The 25777-nt window shown below is 38.2% G+C and overlaps 1 protein-coding gene across 4 annotated transcripts in view; it reads right to left on the bottom strand.

Annotated features, from left to right (window-relative positions):
• The window catches only part of RGPD4 (RANBP2 like and GRIP domain containing 4), a 33339-nt gene that overhangs the window by 6119 nt on the left and 1443 nt on the right, over positions 1 to 25777 (bottom strand). The window contains exons 2-24 of one of the 4 annotated variants that reach the window (XM_074560502.1): positions 24412 to 24479; positions 23824 to 23935; positions 23496 to 23648; positions 22552 to 22782; positions 21974 to 22119; positions 20297 to 20489; positions 19500 to 19590; positions 18400 to 18609; positions 17730 to 17908; positions 17463 to 17638; positions 17039 to 17162; positions 16517 to 16678; positions 16033 to 16170; positions 15805 to 15951; positions 15145 to 15327; positions 14978 to 15061; positions 14325 to 14463; positions 14053 to 14150; positions 8915 to 13505; positions 7849 to 7926; positions 2841 to 3008; positions 1350 to 1442; positions 255 to 451 (exon numbers count right to left, since the gene is read on the bottom strand). In XM_074560502.1, the coding sequence (XP_074416603.1) occupies positions 255 to 451; positions 1350 to 1442; positions 2841 to 3008; positions 7849 to 7926; positions 8915 to 13505; positions 14053 to 14150; positions 14325 to 14463; positions 14978 to 15061; positions 15145 to 15327; positions 15805 to 15951; positions 16033 to 16170; positions 16517 to 16678; positions 17039 to 17162; positions 17463 to 17638; positions 17730 to 17908; positions 18400 to 18609; positions 19500 to 19590; positions 20297 to 20489; positions 21974 to 22119; positions 22552 to 22782; positions 23496 to 23648; positions 23824 to 23935; positions 24412 to 24479 (7761 nt within the window). The remainder of the gene's footprint in view (positions 1 to 254; positions 452 to 1349; positions 1443 to 2840; positions 3009 to 7848; positions 7927 to 8914; positions 13506 to 14052; positions 14151 to 14324; positions 14464 to 14977; positions 15062 to 15144; positions 15328 to 15804; positions 15952 to 16032; positions 16171 to 16516; positions 16679 to 17038; positions 17163 to 17462; positions 17639 to 17729; positions 17909 to 18399; positions 18610 to 19499; positions 19591 to 20296; positions 20490 to 21973; positions 22120 to 22551; positions 22783 to 23495; positions 23649 to 23823; positions 23936 to 24411; positions 24480 to 25777) is intronic. The other 3 variants (XM_074560510.1, XM_074560518.1, XM_074560529.1) reach the window with 3 other exon arrangements.

Raw genomic sequence — 25777 nt, 5'->3', positions numbered from 1 at the left:
ATTAGGACCAATTTTACTAGCCAAAGCAGTTTATACTTTATGAAAACAGCGATACCTCCTTTCTGTTCCCAAGGAACTTAAGATCTAAGCTTCCATTTTAGCAAAGACTCGAGGCCCAGCAACAAGAGTCAAACAGTTTTTCACCACTTGATATTTTTGTTCTCACAAGGTGAAAACTATGTAACACCTCACATGTGTATGAAGTGATTGTACAAGTTTAATGACAAAAAGTTTAGTAAAGATTTAGTTCTTACTTTCGTTTCTTCAATTTTAACTTCTGTCTGAAAATCTTCTGGACTGTCATTCTCCGTATCACTGCTGACACCACAAACAGATGTGGAAGGAACCTGCAGAGTTTCTGCCTTAGTCTTCTCCTCAGGAGTTGGTTTCTTTTCCCAAGCAGTAACACATTCTCTTTCATTATTGAATTCACTTTTTCCTGTGGTACCTACTGCAAAGAATAAAAATTAGTGGAAAATAGCTGGGAAGGCAGCTAAATACTGCAGTATTTTTTGGCACCCACGTTATAAAATAACCTCAAGATAACCAGAGCAACTTGAAGTAGGACTTCATCAGTTTTTCTAATAGCATCACTGTTTAAAAAGTGGAAGCAAGAACTAACTTAACTGCACTTGGGGTAACTAGAACTGGAAATTCACCATACTTGGTTTTCTATTGGCATCAGAAATTTCCATGCAACGATGAAGAGTTCAATCTTGCAGCTGCCACTACTAGTAGCTTCCTTCAACATTTGCTCATATTTCAGATGGCTCAATATATATGCCTCCTTTCTAGCGCATATCTCAAAAAAATACCAAACTTTACTTCTACAAGTATCTACCCAGATTTTCATTTATGCAACACCAAAGTCTGAGGCACAGCCAAAGCAGACACAAACAGAAGCAGCAAATCCAATCTTCTATACCTGTATTTTTAGTATAAAGACTAAATATCTTTTTTTTTAATTGAACAATATCAACTCATAAGCTTAATTTTACTATCTGCAGAAGTAGCAAGTATTCACAGATGTAGACAACTTTTGTCTTGTACAGTACTGTCCCAAGCTGAATTCTTCAGAAGGAGCTCAAGGTAGGAAGACACTTTGATGTTCTTATTTAGAGGCCACATGAAATGTACATTTGTCATTCAGGTAACACTTTACTGCTAACTAACAGTTCAACATACTGAGCTTAAAGCTGTATTTTGAGATGCTCTTCTGCTTCCAGCAGCACCATTTCTGAAAACCATCTCAGGAAATATAAAATTAATCTCAATGCCCAAGTGTCCATCAGATTTAGAGCTTGTGTTTCAGTATATAAGAAATTTAAGTATTGTGTTTTAAGACATACCTTTTAGAGGATCTTGCAATTTCTTTTTCTCTTCTGAATCGCTGGGATACAGTCTTCCATTAAGTTTCTTAACAGCTGTTTCATAGTCTTCATCTTAAATACAGGAAACAAGCGTAAGTTCTCAGGCATCCTTTAAGCACAGAAAAGTCTGCTAAGCCCTTTTGACTCACAAGCCTACCAAGTATGCACAATATTTGCTTATGTTTTAAGAGTTCCACAGATCAACAAGTAAGCTTTTGCTTCCTATTTTGCATATATGTGCTTCAGTGTGCTATTGACACTTTTCTCAGCATAGATTGTTATGGATGTGTGGCACAAGTTTTGTTTTCAGAAAACACATTTCTTACTGAGTGATTTTATTAAAAATACTACTAAACAGAACTGGGAAGGAGGACTGAAAATCTTTTATATAAAAACTAGCAAGCTCAGATATTTGTGGGAGGGGGCTTGTCTTCTCCCAATGCTTCAGAACTTCCATTTAACATATCTGCTCCTTAATAAATTAGTAATTTAGTTGCATGTAATTAAGATTTGATATAAAACCTTTCCAGTCTTAGTGTTAGGAATTTGCTTTAGAAGAAAAATAAGCGTTAGTCTGGCACTTAGGGAATGTGAGCATGTTCCTTTTTGATAAAGGCTGCCTTGTATTTGTCTCTAAAATTAAGTTACAGAAGTAAGCCTCTTGCTCACATGAGACTAGGCTCAGACGTCTAATTATTTAGTCTTACCTAACCAACTACATTGGTAATATGAGTGTCAACACCCATAAGACACCAATACAAATTTCCTTTAGTCATTCCTGGGCCTCCATAGTACTATTCTGTTGTGAAGACCTAAGCGTACATCTTTGGCTGTAAGAGAGATGACAGGATTATTTCCCATCAGTCCAAACAAAAATATTTGAGCATCTAATGGTTCTGATAGTTCACAGAATCACAGAATAGCTCAAGTTGGACCCGTAACGGCCATCAAGTCCAACTCCCTGCTCCTCACAGGGCTACCTAAAACTAAACCATATGACGAAGTGTTGTCCAGACACTCCTTGAACTATGATCAGCTTGGTGCCACAACCAGCCTGGGGAACAAGACCATCCTCTCCATGAAGAGCCTTTTCCCAGAGTCCAATCTGACCTCCCCCTGACAGCTTCATTCCATTTCCTCATGTCCTGTCGCTGGTCACCAGAGAGAGGAGCTCAGCACCTCCCCCTCTGCTGCCCCCCTTGAGGAAGTTGTAGACTGTGATAAGGTCACCCCTCAGCCTTCTCTTCGCCAAGCTCAAAAAACCTCAGCTGCTCCTCCTAACTCTAGCCCTTGAGGCTTTTCACCATCTCGGTCATCCTCCTCCGGACACACTCTAATAGTCTGATATCCCTCTTATATCAAGGCACCCAAAACTGCACACCATGCTTGAGGTGGGGCTGTACCAGTGTAGTGTATTACACCCTTTCCCCACAAAAAGGCAACACAAAGATCAACTTTGGCATTCCTTACCATCGTCCTCGTCACTCACATATCCAGGCTTATTCTTGTAACAGAAGAATGTTGAAGGCAGCTTGAGAAAGCCAGCGAGAGCTCTCTGTTCAGGGGTAGGTGTTAACTCATAAACTATTATAACCTCATCAGATGGAAGATCATCTTCTGACGCTGTTGTCTTCTCAGCTTGTTACAGAAAAAACCCAAACCATTAGAACTTAATTATTTCAGAACAGGGAATAACATTAACCCCACATTGCTGTTATTACAGAACTGAGTTCTAAGGGAGTTAGAAATACATTTGGAGCCTACATATTTTCCTGTTGAGCAACAGGAAACAAAAATTAACGTTACAGAATGCTAGGACAGACCATCCTGTTAAAACTTAAGAAATTCTAACCTGCATACCCAACTACATCCTGTTCTGTTGCCTTTGGAATTTAAGTATCAGAACAGAAACAAGCCTGCATCTTTATACTGTTACAAGGATTAAGTCCTCATGTCAAATAAAATATGACTACGAAGAAGAGGGATGTAGGTGTTATCTAGAGGTAGAGGGGCAAACTTCAGGCTGAAAAAAGTGAAGTTGTCTACAACATGTCCTACCACATTGCTTAAAAGTTCTTGTTGTGGTTTAACCTCAGCTGGCAACTAAGATCACATACCTGTTCACTCCCCACAATGGGGCAGAGAAAAGAGGGAGAAAAAAGGAAAAAAAAAAACCCCAAACCTCATGGGTTGAGATAAAGACAGTTTCATAGAACAGTAATGAAAGAGATAATAATAATAATAAAAAATATAAAAAAGAAGTAACACAATGCAATTGCTCTCACTATTGCACGATAGCTGGTGGCCCAGCCCATCCCAAGCACAGATCATGGATCCCTGGCCAACCCCCATTTATACACTGAGCATGACGTCTATGATATGGAATATTCCTTTGGCCAGCTTGTCCTGTCTGTGCTCCCTCTCAGCTTCTACGGGAAGCTGAAAGAGTCCTTGACTTAATATAAGCATTACTTAGCAACAACTAAGCCAATCTGTGTTATCAGCGTTATTCTCATACTAAATTCAGAACACAGTAGCTACTAGGAAGAAAATTAACTCTATCCCAACTGAAACCAGGACAGTGTTTTAGATTCTAGAAATTATTAAACAGCAACTGAATAGAACTTATTGCAGGTTACCTATATGAAATCTGAGCTTTTTATTAGCTAATCTCTTTTATCATAATAGCTGTTGCTGACACTTTTTTCCAAAAGTAAAGTAATTTTTAGTTCCACAAAAAAATATTCTTTTAGCCTATTTAACTAGCATTTCCAGCAAGAATAAATACCACTATCAATCTCATTATATAGGTTTTTCTCCCGCCTCTTTCAAGTGGTCCATTCCACTTGTATTGAAAAAATAGTGCATAATCAAAGGTTAAAGCTGAAAGCACAGCCTGCAGCAAACTGCAGAAAAAAAAAATAAGGCTATAAGAACAGCTTTGGAAACAAAGATTTGCATTTATTATGAGAAAATGGAAGGAAAGAGGGAGAATATACCAGCTTAAGCATCATGTATTGTTTGGTTGGGCTTTAGTTTGTTTGTGTTGGGGTTTAGTTTTGTTTTGAGAGGGGGAGGTTGGGGGTAAAGGTGAGAGAAACAAATTTATGAGCTATTTATAAAAGTTACCCCATAAGCACATCAATATCCATGCATCAGCTGTTTCTAAGATCAATTTCATTGCTTTCTTAAGTCAACCTATTTGTTAACATTCTTCAAGTTTGAGTTAAACTAGTCACCAGATTTTGAAGGATACTCTTAAAAGCTCAATGTTCTTTTCGTTAGAAAATATCTGTTAAGTTTGTGGCACAGAGTGGTCAGTGGCAACCTAAATCTTCATCTAGGAACCAGACTACTACTCAGTTCTTGAGGAACAGCGATTTTCCTGCTCATGCAGTTTGATATCCATCATTGCAAGAGGAAACAAGGACAGAAAAGAAGTGTGATGTTTATAGACATGCCCCTTGATCATCTGACAACTGACACTAAAATAAATCTGCTTTTTAAAAGTAGTTTTCCCACTAGTCCCTTCCATTAGATTAAGAGCAATATAAAGAATAGTAGAATAAGAGCAAAATCCAAAGCAATAGTTGACATTTAAGTCTTTTTTCAAAGTGTTCTCTCCCTAACCCCTGCCCTAGTTGACCCTCCCTTCAACTACAAGTTAATAATTTCAGGCATTTAAATATCCAAGTATAGCTCAAACCCATTACCAGCACACAGTTATGTAAAGTAATCCTTTTTGCTCACTTTTTTTTTTTTTTTAGATCTCAATAGCTTTTCTGAGCCTGTAAAAAGTAAATGTAGGATAAAATTCTCAAACAGCAAATTTCATATCATGACAGCAGGCTATAGATGTTTTCATATATTTTCCCAGAACCATATGCAAAAAACTCACTAACCCTATCTAATTTAAGAATTAGGAGTACATCTTGTACCATGTTATGAAGATATGCAGGTATCCTGCACATTGGCATGTGTTTATTCACTCAGATTAGTTAAACAAGTGTCTCAACTGGATTGAGTAAATTTGCACCAAGTTCACCACAGAGGTTTAAGCGTGGAATATTTCGTCTTACAACCATTAAAGGTTACAGCAAAAACCAGCTTTTCTTAGGATTAGAAAGTTTTCAAAAATATATCTTCAACAAAAAAATATTTCTTCCAAAGTCACTCAGGTACATAGTAAAAGCGTGAACTTCCTTTAATGAGAACAGTATAAAGCTAGCTAGAAGACACTAGCAGCAGAGGATATAGTCCGTCATATTTGACAGGCAGCATTCCTAAAGAATTATTATACAGCCTCCTTCAGTAGCCTTTATGCAAAGTAGCTGAATAAAAGCAATACATTAAATAGCCACTTCAGATTAATCCATAGGTAAAAGTTCTCCATGAAGCTGATCTATCAAACACTGGACTAAGATTCTACTGTTCCAAACGCCCACACAAAGCAACAAAAGGGTTCAACAACAAAGATTAAGGTTACAACATGTATTTGCCCTCAGAATATTAAGACTGAGCAAGATGTTCACTGGTTCAGTTAAGTCAATTTCATCTCACCCTACCCACAAGAGAGTTAGTTTTTCGTATTCAAAAATGCTGCAGACAGCTTAAATATATCTTCACAGGCAGCCATGCATACATACAACATACTCTTAAAAGACTGTCGGTTGTGTAATAATAAAACTTTCTACTCAGAGGAAAAAATCCACACAAAACATTGTTAGTATATGGAAGGAAGAAAATAAAGAACAATACCATGCACAACAGTTCTTTCCACTGGTGTATTGTATTTTGCTTTTGTTTCAACTGACATAAAGACCAGGTAGGCCTAAATATCTAGCTAGTCACAATAGTGATATTTTTTTCTTGTGCATATACCAGTAAATGTCTTCTGAATATAAGAGAAAAGCACCAAAGTTTAGACCATAATGCATGCAACTGATAGAGTAACATGCAATTGACGTAACTTTGATTCAAACCTGTGAAGCCCTTATAAAAAGCTCACGACCTGACCTAAGAAAAACTTAAGTAACTTTTGCATGGAGCTGCAGAACTACTATGAGGTTAAATTTCTTTTGAATGTTTCACTAGCACAACTCAGAAGCCACCCCCCAAAAGATGTTCCCCATGAGAAAGCCTCAGATTATATTTGCATTGGGTAGGCTTGAAAGTCTAATTTAGAAAGGATTTCTCAAAGTAATTTGCTATCAAAGCCCAAAACAAAGCCACCAAAAAGCTACACTGAAGACAATTATCAACCATAAATAAATCACTAAGTATATAATCATATCCTAGGTACCAGAAAAGTAGACATGAAGAACAGTCTGAGGTACCAGAAAGGCATGTTTTGTTTGATTTTGTTAAACTATACACACCCCTGCCCTCACACACCCCTAATATAAAAACAGGATCAATTTGAGGTAGTAAGAGTTCTTCATGTATGCATTGGCACAGAATGCCTAATCACTTGACATTATGGACATCAAATGATGAAAATAAAACAGAGTTGTTAATAAACTCCATGCACAGGGATGCCTAAAAACACAAAACAGTTGATCATACATACAGAACAAGAGTTCAGTGTTTAAACAAGAACAGCTTCTCTAGAAATACAATATTGTGAAAACGGTGTTTTGACATTTTAAACAATGTAAGACACTAACATTAGAAGACTAGTACAGACTAGAATAAAAATTTGCTTTTTTAATTTTAAAAAGCTGTTGAACTATGTAAGTTGAGTATGCTTACATCAAGCACACTTGCAAGAAGCACCATTCGTAATATCTTATAATGACATATAATCAAACTATAAGCTGTAACAGTTTTGGTTCCTGGTTCTGAATGTAAACAAATTGGTTGCTCAATAAGAGTTTCCTGACCAGCAAAGGCTGACTTCATATTATACATGAAGTATATACGCCTAAGCAGTAGCTAAGGAGTTGGCTTCCTCATTTCTGTGTGCTCCTTGTTTTTAGAAGTGCAGCAGTTAACATATTGATAATGGGGAAACTGAATTAAACATTTCCAACAGAGAGGCTAAATACATTCAAGTGTTTTACTGGATAACCTGTCTTGACATCTTCAAGCATATTTCATTGAAGTGAAAGACCTCAGGCACTAAGAGATGTATTCTCTAAAAATAACAGGAGAATTCAATTTCTTTAGAGCTCCAGTGTGCATGTTCAGTAAAACTGTGATGGAGAAGCGCAAGGCAGATACCCTCAGAAAATAAGGCAAACGGAAGCCAAAAGCTTAAACAGGGTCATCCATTGTGCTAGCTCGTATTAACACACTAAGGGCTAGAGACATTCTCCAATATGACAAATACAGCAGTCAGACACATAATTTTAAGTACTCTTCTTCAGCATGCATGTTAATTATAAGCATTACTGAGCCAACTGCTTTGCCACAGTTGGGTTACTGTCCATGCCTGCTACAGTGTTTTTATCACACATTCAGTGCAGTATGTAAATACCTTTACTATCAGGTTGCATGGAAGATGTGCTTGTCCAAAAGGCCATTGGATTAGATTTAAAAAGGCTAAAATTAAATCCTAAAAAAATAAATTGTTCAGACATAAGTGTTTACCTGGAATTTTAAAAGGGTAAAACAGACTTATCTATGTTCTGGAAGCATTCCATAGTCATATTTCACAGTAGGAAATCTGTTAATTCTACACAAGCTTATCCAACCCGTGTGAACGGACTACCACTATCATCTTCAGCCACGTCACTTTATTATACTTTAGTTAATAAACAGACAGTATGTCTTCATAATTCTGACACTAGTATGTAAATTAAAAACTACCATCTGATTAAACAGCTTTGCACTGATGGGAAGCAGCATATGAAGCCGTCAAAGAGAAGTGCTCTACCATTAAAATGCTTAAGAGACACCAGCACATTACAGTGGTCATGTGGCAGCGACAACTTCTGCAACCACATTTTTTTCAGACAGTGTCAGAAACTGTATGACTGAGGATGTAATCACACATCTCTCTTCAGTAAGGAAAGAGGCTAACATCTGGTGTTAATTAAGGTACACATCTGACATTGCAGAGGCAAATAATTAAACAAATGCATAGAGTAGTTTTAGAATAACCATCTGTTCAATCATGGGGATGATTCAAATTTGCTGTTCTCACACTCTACCACTCAGAGCAAATGCCCAGGTACATACGCTGCCAATCCAACTACCTATTTAAGTCTCAAAAAGTGAAACCGCAGCTCCTTCATTAAGCACTTAAGCCTGAGATTCAGGTATAGCACTTCAGAGTTATAGCTCCTACCTGAAATCCCCTTTCTCACTTATCTCACAAAACTCCATCCTGCATCACACACTCATTTTTTCTATAAAAATAATTATAACTTCAAATTCCTTCCTTTAGCTGAAACTCTTGAGAACTTGTGAAGACTGGGTACCCACATTAGAACTGAAAGCGATTACATATTAATGAGACAACAAAGAGTATTGAATAGCATAGAGACGACTGCTTAATAAGTTGCATAGTTGAATAAATTACTAGTTCAGTTGACACTCACCTTTTTCCAGAATTCTAAATGAGAAGTTAGAAGGTCCATCTTGTGTTGAAGCAGGCAAGTTGTCTACCTTGCTGTCTAGAGGCTTCTGAGGAACACTAGAGCTTTTTGGTGGTTCAGATGCTTCCAGTTCTTTCTCTGCCGTGTTCTGAGATGCTGGAATATGGTCTTCACTCTTTCTTGGAGGATTAAAGCTGAAGCCAAAGAGAGAACCAGTGGCTGAAGTATTTCCAAATGTGAATGTCTTTGACTTCTCATTACTGAAAATGCTCTTGACAGATTCAGATCCAAATACAAATTTTGGCGGAGAAACCACTGTTTTTGTTGGTGTTTCAGAAGTGTTTGACGCTTCTGTGACCTCTACAGTTACATCAGAAGCATCCTCACCATGGCTGAGGTCAGTTCTTTCTCTGGTAGTTTCTTCTAGTACAGCAACAGCATTTTTACCACACGGAGACTCCTTTGGCGTATTGGCACGAGAAGAAAGAGGCGTTATCAGTGTGTCTCTCTCTTGGGCATGCTTAGCTTCATCAAAAATTTGCTTAAATGAGTCTGCAACGTCTTGCAGCTTGAATCGCACAGCTAGAAGTTCTACTTTCCTTTCCCCATCTGCAAAGTCACATGCAGTCCATACCCATGCTCTATCAGATCCTTTCATTTGTTGCATATTCATATCTGGTGTTATTCTGTGATTGGCACACAGTTTTAGTACCTGGTCTCTTCTCATTACTATACGCACTTGTTTGTTGTCATAGTTCTGTAATATCTTGATATCTCCAATACCTCTCTCTTTCCACTGATTAGCATCTTTGTCATATCTGTAGAGCTTAGCTCGGTGACTGAAGACAACTTGCTCATTTTCCTCACCACTGGTCACTTCCACAAGGTCAGGCAGAGGTACCACAGGTTCAAAGTACTGCCCATCTCTCTCTTCTTCCTGAGTAACATCAGAATCTTCATCTGTGCCTACTGATGTTCTGCTCTGGTTCTGTTTGGCAGGAGATTTGGATGGGCTCAAGGCAGATTTAAAGCTGAAACTAAAGCCTGTGGTAGACTCTCCAAATCTAAACAGATTTTTCCTTACAGGGCTACTTGCAAGAGGTGATGCATATACAGAACTACTTACACTATCATCCAATGCTTCTTCACGCAAATCATAGTTATCCCATTCCAGAGTAGGCCCAGTACTTTCAGCATGTGGCTTTATAACCAGGTCAGAAGTACTGCTGACACCAACAGAGTTTACATTTTCCTCTTCTGACAATTTAGTTTTGTCATCTGTCAAAAATGTTTTTAGATCTTTCAAGCCACACTTCATTTCTTCTGCTTTCTGTATAAGTTGAGCTGTCCTACCTGTATCAACAAGTTTATGAGGTGTCTGCAGTGGTATATCTAGAAGTAGCCTCTGACATTCCTCAAACTTCTGTTTGAACTCCTCAGCCTGCTCTGGTGTCTTAAATTTTGCTGCCAGTTGTTCCAGCTTTGCATCACCATCAGAGAAGTCACTGGCCATCCACATCCATGCTTTGTCTGAGCCAGACAGCTGTTTCAAGTTCATTGTTGTTGTTATCCAGTGATTTGCACACACCTTCAATACCTGCTCACGCCGCATTAATATTCTTACTTTGCCATTAACTTCATTTTTAAGAATCTTCAGGTTGCCCACCCCACGTTCTTTCCACTGGCTTGTTTCTGGATCAAACCTGAACAGCTTTACTCTTTGGGAGTACAACACTTTTTCATCTTCCTCTCCTGTAAATGGTTCTACTTTTTCAGGCATCTGAACTATAGGTTCAAAATGGATATCATCACTGTCCTCTGTCTTATACACATCATCATCCTTCTCGCCAAGGTCAGCAGATGTGTTTGCTTTGTGATCCGTTTTAGAATCCTGCGAAGAGAACACCTTTTCACCCTCACGTGAAAAGCCTTTGAAGTTAGGGTCTTTTTTGCCAAACTGAAAGCCTTCCTTAGGAGCACTTTTTGCAAGCTCAGCAAAAGTGAAAGTGTTGCTATTTTGCCCAAAACCAAAGTCACCTTTCTCCTTGTTTGCTGTTTCTTTAAATTGGAATGTAGTTTCACTATCTGAAGACAGTTCCTTTTTGTCTTTTCCATCAGTGCTTTTTAAGAAGCCAGTTGTACACTCTTTGGATGGCTCATCTTTCTTAGTGGTATTTTTACTAGTCTCCTGTATCCCAAATTTAAATCCGTCTGCAGGCGCTGGCATTGAAAATCTAAATCCTTCCTTTGAAGGCTTAGCTTCAGTATCAGAAGGAATCTGAAATGTAAATGATGGTGTCTTGCCTTGCTCAGCATGACCAAACTTAAAGCCCTTTTCTGAGAAATCACACTTAAAGCCTGTTCCCAACTGTCCTCCATCAGATTCAGATAATTTACTTTTCAAGCCAAAAGTAGGAGTCGATGAAGCATCTCCAGCAGGCTTAGCAGACGGATTTGGTGTTTGGCAGGCTACGCAAGCTGGTGAAGAACCTTCATTCCTCACAAAGCAAGTACTACAATCCCACTGCCCTTCCTTTTTAGTAAAAAGCCCTTCAAATCCATTTTTCTGAGGCTTACTTGCATCAGCAATGGAATCAAACCTGGGAGCTAGGGATGCCTGAATAGTAGGTATAGGCACATTGGGTTGACTTTGTGGGTTAGGATTCTGACAAGAACGACAGTTCACATCTTTTGCTTCATTTTGTACTAGGCATACAGAGCAGTCCCACTGACCTTCCTTTTTAAGAGAAGCAGTTCCTGAGTCATTTTGAACCGCCTTTGGAGCAATTGCTTGGCCAAATTTAAAGGAAGTCTGTTGACCAGATACTGCTGTATTAGTATTGTTTGGATTTTGACAGGCAACACACTTGGAGGCAGTGGGTTCGTTTCTTACTAAGCAGACACTGCAGTCCCATTGACCTTCCTTTTTAGCAAAAGCAGATCCAAATTTGTCCTGGACAGTGTTAACACTGGCTTTGAAACTTGCAGCAGATTCAGTTAATGGGGCGCAATGCGTTTCCCACACATCTGGATTTGGACTTTGACATGATACACAGTTCTTTGCAGTTGCTTCATTTGGAACTGAACATACTTTACACTCCCATTGATCCTTCTTCAACAGATGCTGTCCAAACCCCCCAGAAGAATAGGTCTGCGGGGCTTCCTTTCCAAATGAAAAAGTGGTAGGGTCAGATGCAGCAGATGTAGCTGTAAGGCTGCCTTTGTTATCAGATTCACTGCTCACTCCATCTTTCGGGAGCTGAAAGCCGAAGTTCAGGTTCCCAGAAATGGATCTGCTAGGCTCCTTGATGTCCTGATTTGTTGTTTCTCTTGGAGTCCCACTGCTCTGAGTCACAGATGTATCAATATTTGATCCCATGGTTTTTAAAATATTCTGTGACTCCTCAAATTTACTTTTGAAAAGCATTGCTTCCTCAGGTGTTTTAAATCTAATTGCAAGCTGTTCTGGTTTTGGCAACTCATCTGCATAATCTAAAGCATGCCACACAAATGACTTATCTGATCCAGCATTTGGAGTTAATTTCATATCAGTATTTATGTAGTGATTTGCACAGATTTTCAGCACTTGGTCCCGCCTCATTAAGAGACGAAATTTGCCAGATACTTTATGTTTCAGTATTTTCACATTTCCAACACCCCTTTCTTTCCATTCTTTAGATTCTGCATCAAAACGAAATAGCTTGGCTCTGTTGCAGAAGAATTCTTCTTCATCTTCCTCACCTGTCTTTACTTCAATCTTGTCAGGGAGTGGCACCACAGGATCAAAATGAGGACCATCATCATCCTCATCTCCACCATGGGTGCTTCCTCCCTCTGTTTCATGACTTCTATTGGCCAAATCCGAATTTGAAGTCATAAATACAGGCTTGCTTGGTTCTTGGACGCTAAGCATATCACTCTTCTCAAAAGCCAGGTTTTTGTGTGTATTCTGTCCTATGCTTTCTCTAAAAGAGATGCCTGGAACATGTTTATTGCTAAAATTGAAGACATTTCTTTGACTATTTATGTGATCGTTAACTGGTTTTTGTTCTGCATATCTATCATCCTGTAAAGGTTTATCAGATTTCAGAAGACACAAGAGGCTATCGCTGCTATTAAAAGCTGCATTAGGAGGCTGTGCTTGAAGAGATGAAAAGGTAAAGTCTCCATCATTAGACTTGAAGTTAGTGTTGAATTTAAAAGTTGGCTGACTTGACTGTGGTGGTGTTGACAGAGATGTTTTTGATCTTTCTGCTGTTCCTGGCTGTCCAAATTTGACAGATTTTGTAAATTCTAGCCCTTTTGGTTCTGTAGGCTTTACAATTGGTGGTGCGACTGAAGGCTTTGTGAAATAGCCTGGTTCAGGCAATGGTGGATTTGTGCTTGCCTGTGGAACACTGTAATTGTAGTAATCATCACCTCCACGAGGAGAAATGAGTCCAGTACCAGGAGAATCAAAACGCAGAGGTGTGCCATAGATTTCTTGGGAAAACATACAAGCAGGAGGGTTTTGCAGAGGTGGTGTATGCATCGGTTGTTGATAAGCATATATATGTTGCTGAGGTGTAAGTCGGTTCATGCCATAGACAGGAGCCTAAAGAAAATGCAGAAAACAATTGCTTTGCTTATTACAGCAACATAGAGAACAAAGTCTTACTGTGGTGAAGCTCACATAATAGGTATAATACATACAAGTTTACATCTAAATTAATTTTAACTTAGTTTAAACTGATTCGTTTAAATATTGCAGGGCATCTGAAAATGAGCATTGAAAAAGGGGCACAAGATGAGTGCGGTTTTTTGTTTGTTTGTTTTTAAATCAAAAAAGCCTTGAAAACCCCATTCTCTTTTGCCATACTACTGGGAGGGGGGCGGGGAGCAGGGAGAACAAAGTACTATCACACATAACCTGTAGGGGACATGTACTAACATATTACAAACACATTTTGCTGGCTTTCCCTCCCAAATTCCCACATCCCCAAAATTAGGCAGAAAGATAAATTATCAGTTTAGCCCTAGCAGTCCAAGTTTACTAAATACTATTTAAGGAACTGTAATTACATCCAACAACGTGTAGAATCAAAAGCAATAACTTTCAGTAGATCATTGGAAGTATCTTAAATGGATAGATCTGTTCTCACCTTTGTTGGCGTTACATTGGTTGCAGCAGTTCTGAGAAGATACTGAGAGTTATAGGCAGGTGACTGGCTGTAGTATACAGATGGACCAGTGGTAGCAACTAAAAAGAAACATCAGGAAAACTGTTTATACTTGATTTTTCAGTTGTTTTTGTTTTGAATGGACTCTCCCCACCAATCAGTTTTCAATTGTGAAACACTAACACATTTCTGTAATATTTTCAAAAGTCTTACTTTGTTTAGCTAAGCATTTAGATAAAAATTCAGCAACTTACCCGTTAATGGAGCTTCATGAAGATTTTGTGCTCTCTGATAACCCTCTGACATTGTATCTGTTCCATAGCTTTCAGCAGGCCACCGATGAGATGACGCATTTGAGTTAGAATTATTAAGTTTCATTTCTTGCATTTCATTCTGTCAAGATCGTGTGCCAATCAAGAGTGTAAGTATATATTACATAAGTATTTGTAGATGAAAACATAAGTAATGATCCTGACCCTTTTTCTATTAAAAAGCATGTCCAAGCCCAGGAAATAAATAAATAAATAAAATCAAGAGGTACCTGACCTGCCAGAATCATACAAGATCTGCCCATGCAATACAAAGTACTAAGACTGTGTTCTAAAGGCAGAAGTTAAAAAGAAAAACAGAGCCAAGCAGATGAGAACCAAGCTGGTAAAAGCAGAACTCTTTCTGCATAAGGTCATTACAAGGGTTGCATCTGCACCCCCTGCCCAAGTCCCAAATAAGAGTTTTTAAGCAAAATATTTACTCTTGCACTCAATTTAGGTAGATGTTTACAGAAGCTAAATCCACTGATTAAGTAATAGTCTAGGAACTGTAAGTTAGCCCGTTCTAGCCCACTAAGTCTTTACCGTAACTAGAAGGTCAGCTGTTCTTCACTGAATATGCTGACAAAATTGTTTACCTTTAAAGCTTCCACTTGCTGACAGATCATTTGAAGTATAGATCTGTGATCTTCTGCCCACTGAGGAGGAGTTTTAGGAGAAAACTAGGGGAAAAAAAAGCTAATTGAGTCTTGTGAATTTTTATTCAAACATTGAAATTCCCTGAAATAACAGCTGGCTGATATACCTTGTAACTCTTAGCCGGTGAGAGAGAGAACTTAGTTGGTGATGGAGTGGAATATTTCATCTCTGAATCTACAGCTCGTGACAGACCATTTCGGAAGGCTGGACTCCCCTCTTCACCATTCTCGCCAAGTTCCTGGATCACTGTATCTAGCATTTCCCTCACAGTTTCAATAGACACCGGCAGCTAGAAAGTTATTTGAAATATGAGTCACAATTGCAATTCCCCCTCAGAGCAAGACAGATTACATTCAGAATTCTGGCTGAACAATTCACAAGGCTTTCATTAGACAAATAACTGATTTTCAGCAAAGCTCTAAATCTGCTAAGACCGATGTAAGAAAACAATTCACACAAACATTAATTCTATTTTTTCCAAGTATCAACCTCTATAAAAAGATAGTGGCAAAAGCTATTTGTTTACATTAAAGCTTTCATCACAGAGTAGTCAGAATACTGCATGATCTGGAAAGTTACAGAAGCTACTTGGAGTTTATCAACCCACTGGTGTTAAGCAGGTTATTTGTCTTGAGCGAAGAAATAAGCTGAACTTGCCTTAATGCAAAGCCTGGTCTAAAAAAAGCTAACATCAATGCAAACAATTTCATTTTGTAATGGTAACCAAAGGCACTTGAAACAAGTTTTTAAAGCAAGAATTACTTACTTCCTCAGTTACTGACGTATCTGAGGAGCTTTCCTCAATGATCTTCATTAGATAATGCTTGCTTTTAAGAAGGTAAGTTTTGTGTTCTTCTTGTTCTTCTGGCAGCGTGGTATCATTTTCAATCTCTTCTGCCTTTCTTTGGAAGATCTAAAGAACAGGATGCAGATTAATTAGGATGTCAACTGAATAAAGCAAAGCATTTCAGGGTAATGCAATTTATGAACTTACCATGGCAAGATTCCAGTATGAAACCACATTCTTAATAGCTTCAAATGCTAATAAAGCGTCATCAGTTTTGCCATCAACTGCATCCAACATTGCAAACGCTATACGTGCCTCCTCTTCATACGCTGCAACCTGAGAGACCTATGAAGAAAGCGAAAGACAAACCTCGTACCTTGCAATGGAATTACACACTCACTATTATTTTTCTTCCTATAATACAGGGAAAATACTTTTCAAAGAAAGTTGATACTAAGGGTGTTCAGTGCCTTCCAATCATCTACATAGTTTTAAAGGTAAGAATAAAGTGTTAAGGACAGATTTTGTCTCCCCCCCCCCCCCCCCATCAGACACTGATACTACCAAATCTCATCAATAACAGTTTTATACTAATAACATGAGTTGTACAATGCAGAGAAACATGCCACGACTATATACATTTCTGACACAGACCTTCTCTTACTTCAACTGCAGCTTAATCAATCTGTACCTGAATGTCTACGCTATGGAAGTGTCTGAAGAGAGGATCAGTAGGTTCAGGAATACTCCTCCTCTTTTTAATAATTTCCATCATAGGCAAAACTTTCTTCCAGTAGTAGACACTTCGTCCAATGTATTCTTTCTGGTCATAGAAGGAATTAAGGCTAATGCCCTGGTGAAGAAAAGGGAATGTTATTTCAACAAATTCAAGTCAAAATGCTATTCATATTCGTCCTTCTCCTGCTTTTATGAAAAGTTCCAAGAGTGCTTGTCTGACACTTGACATAAACCTCGAGGAGTTTCTCTCAAGAGCTATATAAAGTGACATACATGTAGCAAATAACACCACAGTTTAAGACAGAGTACTTTATAGAGTGACTAGAGCAACTAATTTGCCTGACAAAATAAACAACAGTTCTCAATAATACATTCGCCTCTGATTTCGCCCCCCCCCCCCAGTCTGCTTATAGTTTGGAAAATAAGAGAGAAAAACACCTCAGCTTCCACATATTTAAAAATAATCTCAGCTTACTGTTTTTTGCAGGCTTTTTGCCCAGTGGATAATTACGGCAGGTTGAAGGCCATGCTTCCCCAGTGTTCGCAGAGTACTTATTCCATGCTGTACAATAAGTCTCAGTTTTGCTGCTGTTCCTGGTCTGAATATCAGAAGAAACAGTCCTTGATTAGTATTCTATTTTTCACCTGTTCACATCTCATTTGCTTGATGAATATAGCCCGCAGTTACAGTCCTAACATGCCTCTAGTTTAGAAATGCATTGTTAGAAATTAAAATTCCATTTTTAGAAATCTTTCAAGTGTATCAAGTCCCTACTACAACAAAACTTTAATGTGTAAAATATGTCAAAAAAGACATTTAATTTTACAAGAATCTATTCTGCTGTAGCAGAAGCTGCCTAAAGGCATAGTTAAACATTTTGAAACTAAGAAAACCTTACGTTGTTTTTCTCTGAATAAGAGTACGAACAGCATCCCACCAGGATCTTTGCTTTTCGGTATAGAGCTGTTTGCACACTGGCAATGGTAAGAATTGTGGCTGATGCGCGCTGTAGTGAGAATTAAACTTCTCTTGCAATTGTAAGTTGCTAGTGAATACCACCCCAAGTAGAAATACCTGTTTTTGTAAAGATAAATAAATAAAAGGTATTAAATACCAAAAACCTTAAGTTGTATTGTACATTTAAGGACTTGGAAAGTTCACTTACTTCAAGGTCCAACAGGCAAATGGATTCAGGAGCATCTGTCTCAAGTCTTGATGTTTCCTGGGGCAAGTGAAAAAGCTGTTTTAACCATTTGCGCATTGGGGGTAAGATGGACATAGAGTTCCACTGCAAGCCGAGCCACACAAGGTGCTGGAGACTGCCATTGTACATTCGAACAGCACCTATGCAAAAACAAAGTTGGATGCAGATGTCAGCTTCCTACAAGGCAGCAAGACTTGTATCTGATCAAAGCTGGGTTTCACATTTCGCTGTCAGAGCAGCCAAAGATACTTTGCAGACCAACGAGCATCAAGATTGCAACTTCCACTTACGAAAGATTACAAACTTCAAATTAGCCAAACGTATCAAGTAGACAGTTCATCTGAGTCCTCAAGCCATCAACCCCTTAAGCTTCTGAGGGGGTGACTGTCAGATTTCCTTTCACTTCCATCCTTACCATATTCAGGATACCTACTTAACTTCTCCAGAATCTTTAAGGAATTATTCAAGAAGCACTTATTTACTTTGCAATAAAGTCCTAAGTCTTGCCTAGGACATTAGGGCAACTTTGTGCAGCTATTCCACGTATTTGTCTTTTGATGCAATATGAAGTATTTGTAGATGAGCTTCTGGTACAGAAAGTTGTGTTGAGTTTCAGAAAGCAGCCTCTTACCAGTATCATATTTATTAAGTTCCACTTGCACTGGTGCTTGTGTACTGACATTTCCAATATCATCTGTGCCAATAAAAGATCTCTCTCTAGAAGCTCCACTCTCAAACAGGCTATCAAACAATGTAAATGAACCACTCTTGTTTGCAAAAGATTCCACAATCTCTTTAAAGAAGTCTTGCTTGCCATGGCTTAAGTTCAGCAGCATATGACCTAGAAAACAAAAATATCACTTCACATAAATAAAGCAGTGAACATAAGGAAAGTAATATTTGATACGCTGCACTGTTCTTGTTACCAAAGGCTGAGTGGGAATCAGGATTTCCCCTTATGAAACCTACAGATTGTTAAGCTATGTTCTCCCCGTAATTAGGTCAGTGTTTCAGCACATAGGCTTTCCAAGCTTTTAGTGACTACAATCCCAAGGCATTTGTAAATACAGTCCTTTGGGAAAACAAAGCCATCTTATTATTATTATTACAGTGGCATTGAACTTTCCTTAAAATAAGTAGCTGTAATATAAGTAGAAGTCTCTTTATCAAAATCCGTTCTGAAACAATTGAACCTGATATCTAGTGTGTTCGTTTGTTTTCATCTAGGCTCTGCAAGAGATTGTAGACTGGAAAACTGTCCATACTTAGCAGCAAAAAGAGCAAAGCTGATGAACAAGTAAGAGGATAGAAGGACAGGGAAACAGTAATATTTTCTTTTCTTCTTGGGGCTAACAACATTTGCGGAATAGTATCAGCAGGCAGAAGGCATTTCCAGTAGATTAAGAGACCATAGAAGTTAAATTCTATTTTAGTGGACTGGAGAGGCAAAAAAGGAGGGGGGAAAAACCACACTTGGGGGGAAAAAAAAAAAAAAAAAAGAGAACGCACTCCTCTGGCATGCTGAAGAGAAGAAAAAAACACTTTAGGTGTCAGGATCAAACTACTGGTTTGTTTTACAGATGTGGTCAAAATATAGAAAGTTTTATTGCATATTGAAGTGTTAACATTACATTTCAAGATAATGCATGTGTTCTTTGACAAACCAATTAGCTTTTAAAGTAACTATCCATAGCACTACAATGGAACTATGCAGCTATTTTTATTAATTACCAGACTGGCTTTTTCGGTCACAGGCCAACATTTCTAGCACATCTTGTCCAGTTTGATCTCCCTTTATTAGTTTTGACTTTGGTTTAGGAACCTGGTGAAGTAAGGAGAGAATTGTTACAGCTTTTTCACAGTAAGAGCAGATCATTTAAATTAGTCTTAGGAAACAAGCTTCTTTTTAGTATTAGAAAACCATAGAAAAAATTCACAATTAATCTTGAAGGTACACTAAGACATGTATCACAGGGGTTTTGGGGGATGGGGTGGGGAACCCACCCAAAACCCTGAGGTGGACAATTATAGCTATTGTAAGTAACATTAAGGGCGCCCAAGAGCAAGTAATACCCGAAATGCAAGCAGTGACATAAAAAGGACAATCAATTTTATTTCATTAAGGCAAAGAATTAGGCTTGATTTTTTAGTTCTGCTGTCTACACAAGTATATGGGAACTATTCAGTTCATCCCCTTCCCTTCCTATAGGAATAAGCCTAATACTTAACATTATGTGTTCAGCCGTATTACAGAAAAGGGAGTATACTGTAGGGAATAAACTCACTAGCCTTTAAGAATCAGGCTAATCAGACAAGGGGAAAAGCTGAACATACACTTTTACCCTATTCATGTCATTTGAAGCTTTTTAAAGAATTGTGAAAGTGTAGGGTTTGGTGACTGAGGAGGAAGTCTTGCCTTACCACACAAACACTAGTTCGTCTCAGGAATGCAGGAGTTCAACACATGTACGGCAAGAACATTTCAAGAACTGCATCAACTAAAGGCATAAACTGAAAAAGTTACTTACCTGGAAACTTATCAGATAACACAATGCTGCTAGTTCACACACAACTCGCCACTGTGCCTCATTGTGTTGGGCCATTTTCAGTAGCAAAGTTCCAGCATGCATGTATAGCTGTCCTTTCATTTCCACAAAGGTACGAGACAACTCATCAGCCCCATTCACATATGGTTTCACCAACTGAAGCACACGATCGAAACTGAAACGTAGAGAAGACTCATTCTAAACAGAGTCCTGGCAAAAGCTATAGCAGATGGTTTTGGCTGATGCTATTTAACTCTGAATCAAGTAACGTAACAAGTCAATGGTTAGTACTGTCTGTTGCTTAAGGCCTGAGTTGCACCAGAAAGTACAATAATGGTTTCAAACTCCCAAAGCTCTCAACTTAGTTTATTGAAATATAACCTATTAAATATTACCTAGATATTTACAGTCTTTTTCAGCACATCTTTGCACAGCTGCTTTCAAAACTATTCTCCCAAACCACGTGGAAAAACCTGTTCACTGCTGCAGACTGAGAGACATACAGGAGGCACTAATCACTCTGCTCTTCCCTTTCCTTCATTTACCAGAAAGGTCCAAAATACAGCTAGACAGGCTCTTCAAAAATAAAAGATACTGTAGAAATCTGAGTAGCTGTAGGCTAGTACACAACCCCCACTCGGGGGGGGCCTTCCAGAAAACAGTTAAAACACTCTTTCAATTACCTGACAAAACTATTATGGCTGTTAGCATTGCCATGATCTGGAAGTGCTTCATATATAATCACCTTGAAAGACTCTAGTAAAATGGCAGGAGAAAACCCAAGATGGTTTTGGTCAAGATTAGAGGAGAAAAAGAAAATAAAACATACTTGGGCACTAAGTATTCCTCATCCACTGTCTGTATTGCTTCAAATACTCACCCATGATTAACAGACTGAAGAATATTGTTTTACAAAAGACAATATAACAGCCATTGCAAAATTGAGAAATAAAGGTAAGTCAATAAAAGTCAGTAAGAAAGGGAAGATACTGGAAAGAAAGGAACACAGATCTTAATACATTGACTACAAACATTATTTTGTACTACTCTAGGTGTGCCACAGATGATACCCCTTGAAGTCAGCTGGCCCAGCTGACCCTGTAACACCATCAGTGTTCCCTGAAGGAGAGTGTTCTTACTGCAAGTGGCTTCCTCCATCCCAATTATACTTACACCTGAAGTTCCTAATTATTCCAGTATTTCCAGTAATTTAGAACAAAACAATCAGGACAAAGCTGATAAAAAAACCAAAACCACCCCTTGCGTTGGGTTTTTTTGTTGGGTGGGGGTTTTTTTAAGTTGTCTGGGAAATCTGGATTAGTCAATTGATGGAGTACAGAACATTCCCTTACTGAAGGGGAAGAAGGTGCAAAGTTAATTGACTCAGGATATCAATGATATCTCCATGGGTGTGTGCTGACTATTCAAACAAGGCTTGCACCTCAGTCAAAAGACAGCTTGGTGTTAAAACCCAGCAAGAACCATTCTTGGGGGCTAGTACAGAGAATCTCCTCACCCATTCACAAAGTTAAGCAGTGAAAGCTTGGTAGGTGTTCTGTGGCCCAGAAAAAAAAAAAAACCACCACCAGAGAAAACCACCAAAACACAATTCTTAAAGAAAGCTGGGGTTTTTTTACTACAGGAAAGTTAAAACAGTACCTTTCAAGTGTCTCTCTGCATTCCTGAACATCTCTAGAAGAAAGTGTCATTTTGACAAAGCTGGAGTAGGCCAGCAGATGATCTTTCTTGATAGCTCTCCAGTTATTTTTATCAGACTCCAAGTCTTGCAAAGATTCCAGATATTCCTAAAGAAGAGATTTCATCACAAGATAAGGAACAGTCATTCTTCCATGAAGGCAAGGGCAGTACTTCTCCAAAACATATTAGTAGCATTTACTGCACAATCCAGTTTCACAGGTAAGACCTTAACATATTCTTCAGCAGCAAAGTTCCAGGGAACTATTTGTCTGAGCAATTTTATCCCCAATGGAACTGCTGTATCTAACTCAGCTTTTGAAGTTAGAAACTCAATGGCTCTATAAGGCTTAATTTTAGGGAGAAAGTTCCAGTTAAAAAAAAAAACAAGAAATATTTTGTAATTCCACTGGTTTCAGTAGACTTGCATTTGAAGGAGTTAAATCACTTGAGAAATAGCTGACAGAGTAATGACACTAAGAGAAACAGACCAGTTAAAAAGATACAGAAGACTATCACAGGATCAAAATATGACTAAACACCTCAAATGTCTCTACAACACAGGAACACCATTCCAGGCTTGACTGCAAAGGTATTTTCTTCTGTGCCTCCTGACAATGGAGCACAGCATCTCTTAATCTATTATTTGAACGGTAGAGCGCAACTAGTCTGATGTTTATGTAGACATCGTCTGGTCTTGCATAAAGTTCTGCTTGAATCAAGTCAAAAAGCTGATTCCATCCATCTTCACCTTTACAGTCCAATAACCGCTCCTGTTAAACATGAAGGCAACACATTAGTATCTCATTTCCCACGTGAGTCTTTTCAGCAACTACAGTACCAGACAGTTTTCTTTCCTCCACTATGCAGACTACATTATTTAAACTACACTACTCTTAACAGCCTTCAGGTATTACATACAGTCCATAAAGCCACAGACGCCCTTGCTTAAAAAAAACCAGGCATCTTAAGGCTTCAAGGTGGTTGCTGCCTAGTTACGCAAAATTAATGTACCTGTGCAAAAGGGAAATTGCATGACTGAAAGCATTTACACAGTATTTGGGAATTACAGCACTTCTCACATTCTACACAGTTGATCATAATACAGATTTTAAAAAACAAAAAAGCAGAAGAGAACAAGAAAGCCTGAGTTCACAGGCCTGCTACCTTCCTGTCAGTCACACAATAGAAAGATCAAGTAGTGCCTCTCAACTTCTCAGATGTGATAACTAACAGTTTCTCATCATTTTTGAAGAGAATCAACCTTGAAACATTAAAAAGGCTATCAAAGCCTGTAGCTACAGCTTTCTTGAAAGCTAGCCAAAAACGTCAGACAGCAAGGAAGTAACGTCTGGCAAATTCAATACTAAAGATTCTAAAATAATTTAGACAGGAACAGTTTTGGGCGAGGCGACAGGCAAAAAGCACTCCAGTCAGATGCTGAAAGTTTCTTTAAGCCACAGAACAGAGGTAATTTGGAATTTACCTTCAACCTGTAAACAGTAGGACTCCCAGGGAAGAGCTTTGCAGCTCTCTCAACCCAGTATTTTGCTCTTCCATCAGTAATGTTGTTATTGCATAGTAACTCCGCAATCTTCAACACAAGATCTTTCTGTGTTGGGTTCAAATCCACAGAACGCTAGTTTTCCCATGCACACACAGGAAGAAAAGTAAAAAAAAAAAAAAACAAAACAATAGTAACTTGATCTCATGATCCATGTAGAACAGGAAAGTGTTATACCCCCACAAACAGACCCAGCTATTCAAACTAGTTAGGAATAAAGCAGGACATTAGGGGTCAGTGTAGTACTTACCTTATAACACCCAAAAGCTTTTTCTATGTTATCCTCAGCTTCGTAAATTTGTCCAAGAAATCTGTGTGCTTTGGGATCTCTCTCTTGTACGTTGAGGTATGTAGATATATACCTATGGAGGGGAAAAAATTCAGTTACATGACAAGTATTTTTCAATAATACTTCTGCTCCCAGCTATGATGATAACTTTATCTGCCATACAGGAAGTACAGACATATTTTGTTCTAGATACCTTGTCTGGACCTTAAAGTAAGAAGCAACGCTGTTTTACATGTACAGATACTACCTACTTGCCAGCAAGTATTTGTTAAAAAAAGCAGTAGTTCGCAGAAGTGGTAAGAACTACTTAATGCATTGAGAAAAAAAATAGCCGTCTCAACCATATAATGTTTTCAGTATCACATAACTCATCTTCTTTTACATTGTTGTTTTATAAACATTTAAATGGCACTCAATACTCACATTTACTGCTACCTTAAAACAGCATGATATTGGTCTTGGTTTCTCTGGTCTACTACATATTCATTTAACTTTTCTCTTACACTTTGGAGAACAGAAGAAGACCAAACATACATCAACACATGTTACCTTTTAGCAAGTTCATACTCTTTTATTTCAAAATACAGCTTAGCAAAGAGGAATCCTTTCATCGATTTCTGAAGGAGAAAAAAACATGACAGACATACTTTAGATGTACGGTACTTTTAAAATAATTCAATAGAGTGCCCCTTCTTTTCAGCAATGCATAATACTTTTAAATGACTGATCAGCTCAAATCCACTCCTCATATTTGAGGGATTATTTTTGAAAGATGCAGGATTAAAAATGAAAAGAGTAAAAGTTCTTGCTATAACTGCCAAAGGCTACTAGGCAAAATAGAGATTACCAGTGAAGCAAGCAGCAAGCCCTTGTATATCCAGCATTTCATAAACACTTCTGATTAAAGAGAGTATAAGAATGGGGTCAGCTACATATGATCTATTTTGCTGCAATGTAGCAAAGAAAAAAAATTCCTAGAAACAAAGAGAGATCTGACATTTAGCCCTGCTGTAGTATACTGTCATCAGACACCATTGTTTGAATATACTTGGGGAAAAAGCAATTTCTACCTAAGTCATTCTCAGTTTGGTTAAGAAAAGTGCAACAGTTTATTTCTGATGTCATCAGCCTAAGATACCTTGAATACTCTATAGGCAAAAGGTGAAACATCTCCAGGTAGAACAAGGAAGCAATAAAGGCAAAACAAAAAGAAACAGAGAGAGCAGGCAGAAGGCAAGATGGCAGTAGCACAGAGAAGAGGAAAAGAGTGAAAGGAATGAGCTAAAGAACCAAGTCACAAGCGAAACCTCAAGGCAGAAGTAAACCAGACAGAAATTAAGGGTTGAGCACTATCACTTTGAAAGTAGATTTTGCTTATGAACCAAAAAATACTGGAACTAGTTACATCTGCGATTCCAAACAAGTGTGTACATTTTGAATGCATCTGAATGACTAGTCTCCTTCCCTCTGACAACCCTGCTATTCATGCAAAATTTTAAGAAGTGGTTTAGAATGAAACCGGGCCTCCTAAGATAACTTCAAGTTTTCAGTCTTTATTTTTGAAGTATGTTATAAAAAGGAAACACTGAAATATGTCAGAGTGGAATCACACTTGGCATCTCCTTTTTAAACATGGATGAAAAGAAACCTCAAAATAAATGCTCTGCAGCCTTATAAGTGCTCCCCCCCCCAATCAACACAAGAAAACCAGCAACTATATCCACCATTGACTGTGCTGTACAATTAGTTGTAAGCATTACTTAATTAAAAAAAAAAACAATAACGACAAACAAAACAAAACTAAATATGCACCAGTTGGCCTTCAGCACAACAGGAGGAGACTAATTTTTATTTTTTTTTTAGTTCGACAGGACTATCAAAGCAATTAAAGGGCATCTCTGATTCTGGCAAGCAT

The sequence above is a fragment of the Larus michahellis genome, chromosome 1, assembly GCF_964199755.1.
Source record: "Larus michahellis chromosome 1, bLarMic1.1, whole genome shotgun sequence".
Taxonomy (NCBI): domain Eukaryota; kingdom Metazoa; phylum Chordata; class Aves; order Charadriiformes; family Laridae; genus Larus; species Larus michahellis.
Note: the sequence above shows the minus strand (reverse complement) of the source record. Positions and strands in the feature narration are given on the sequence as shown.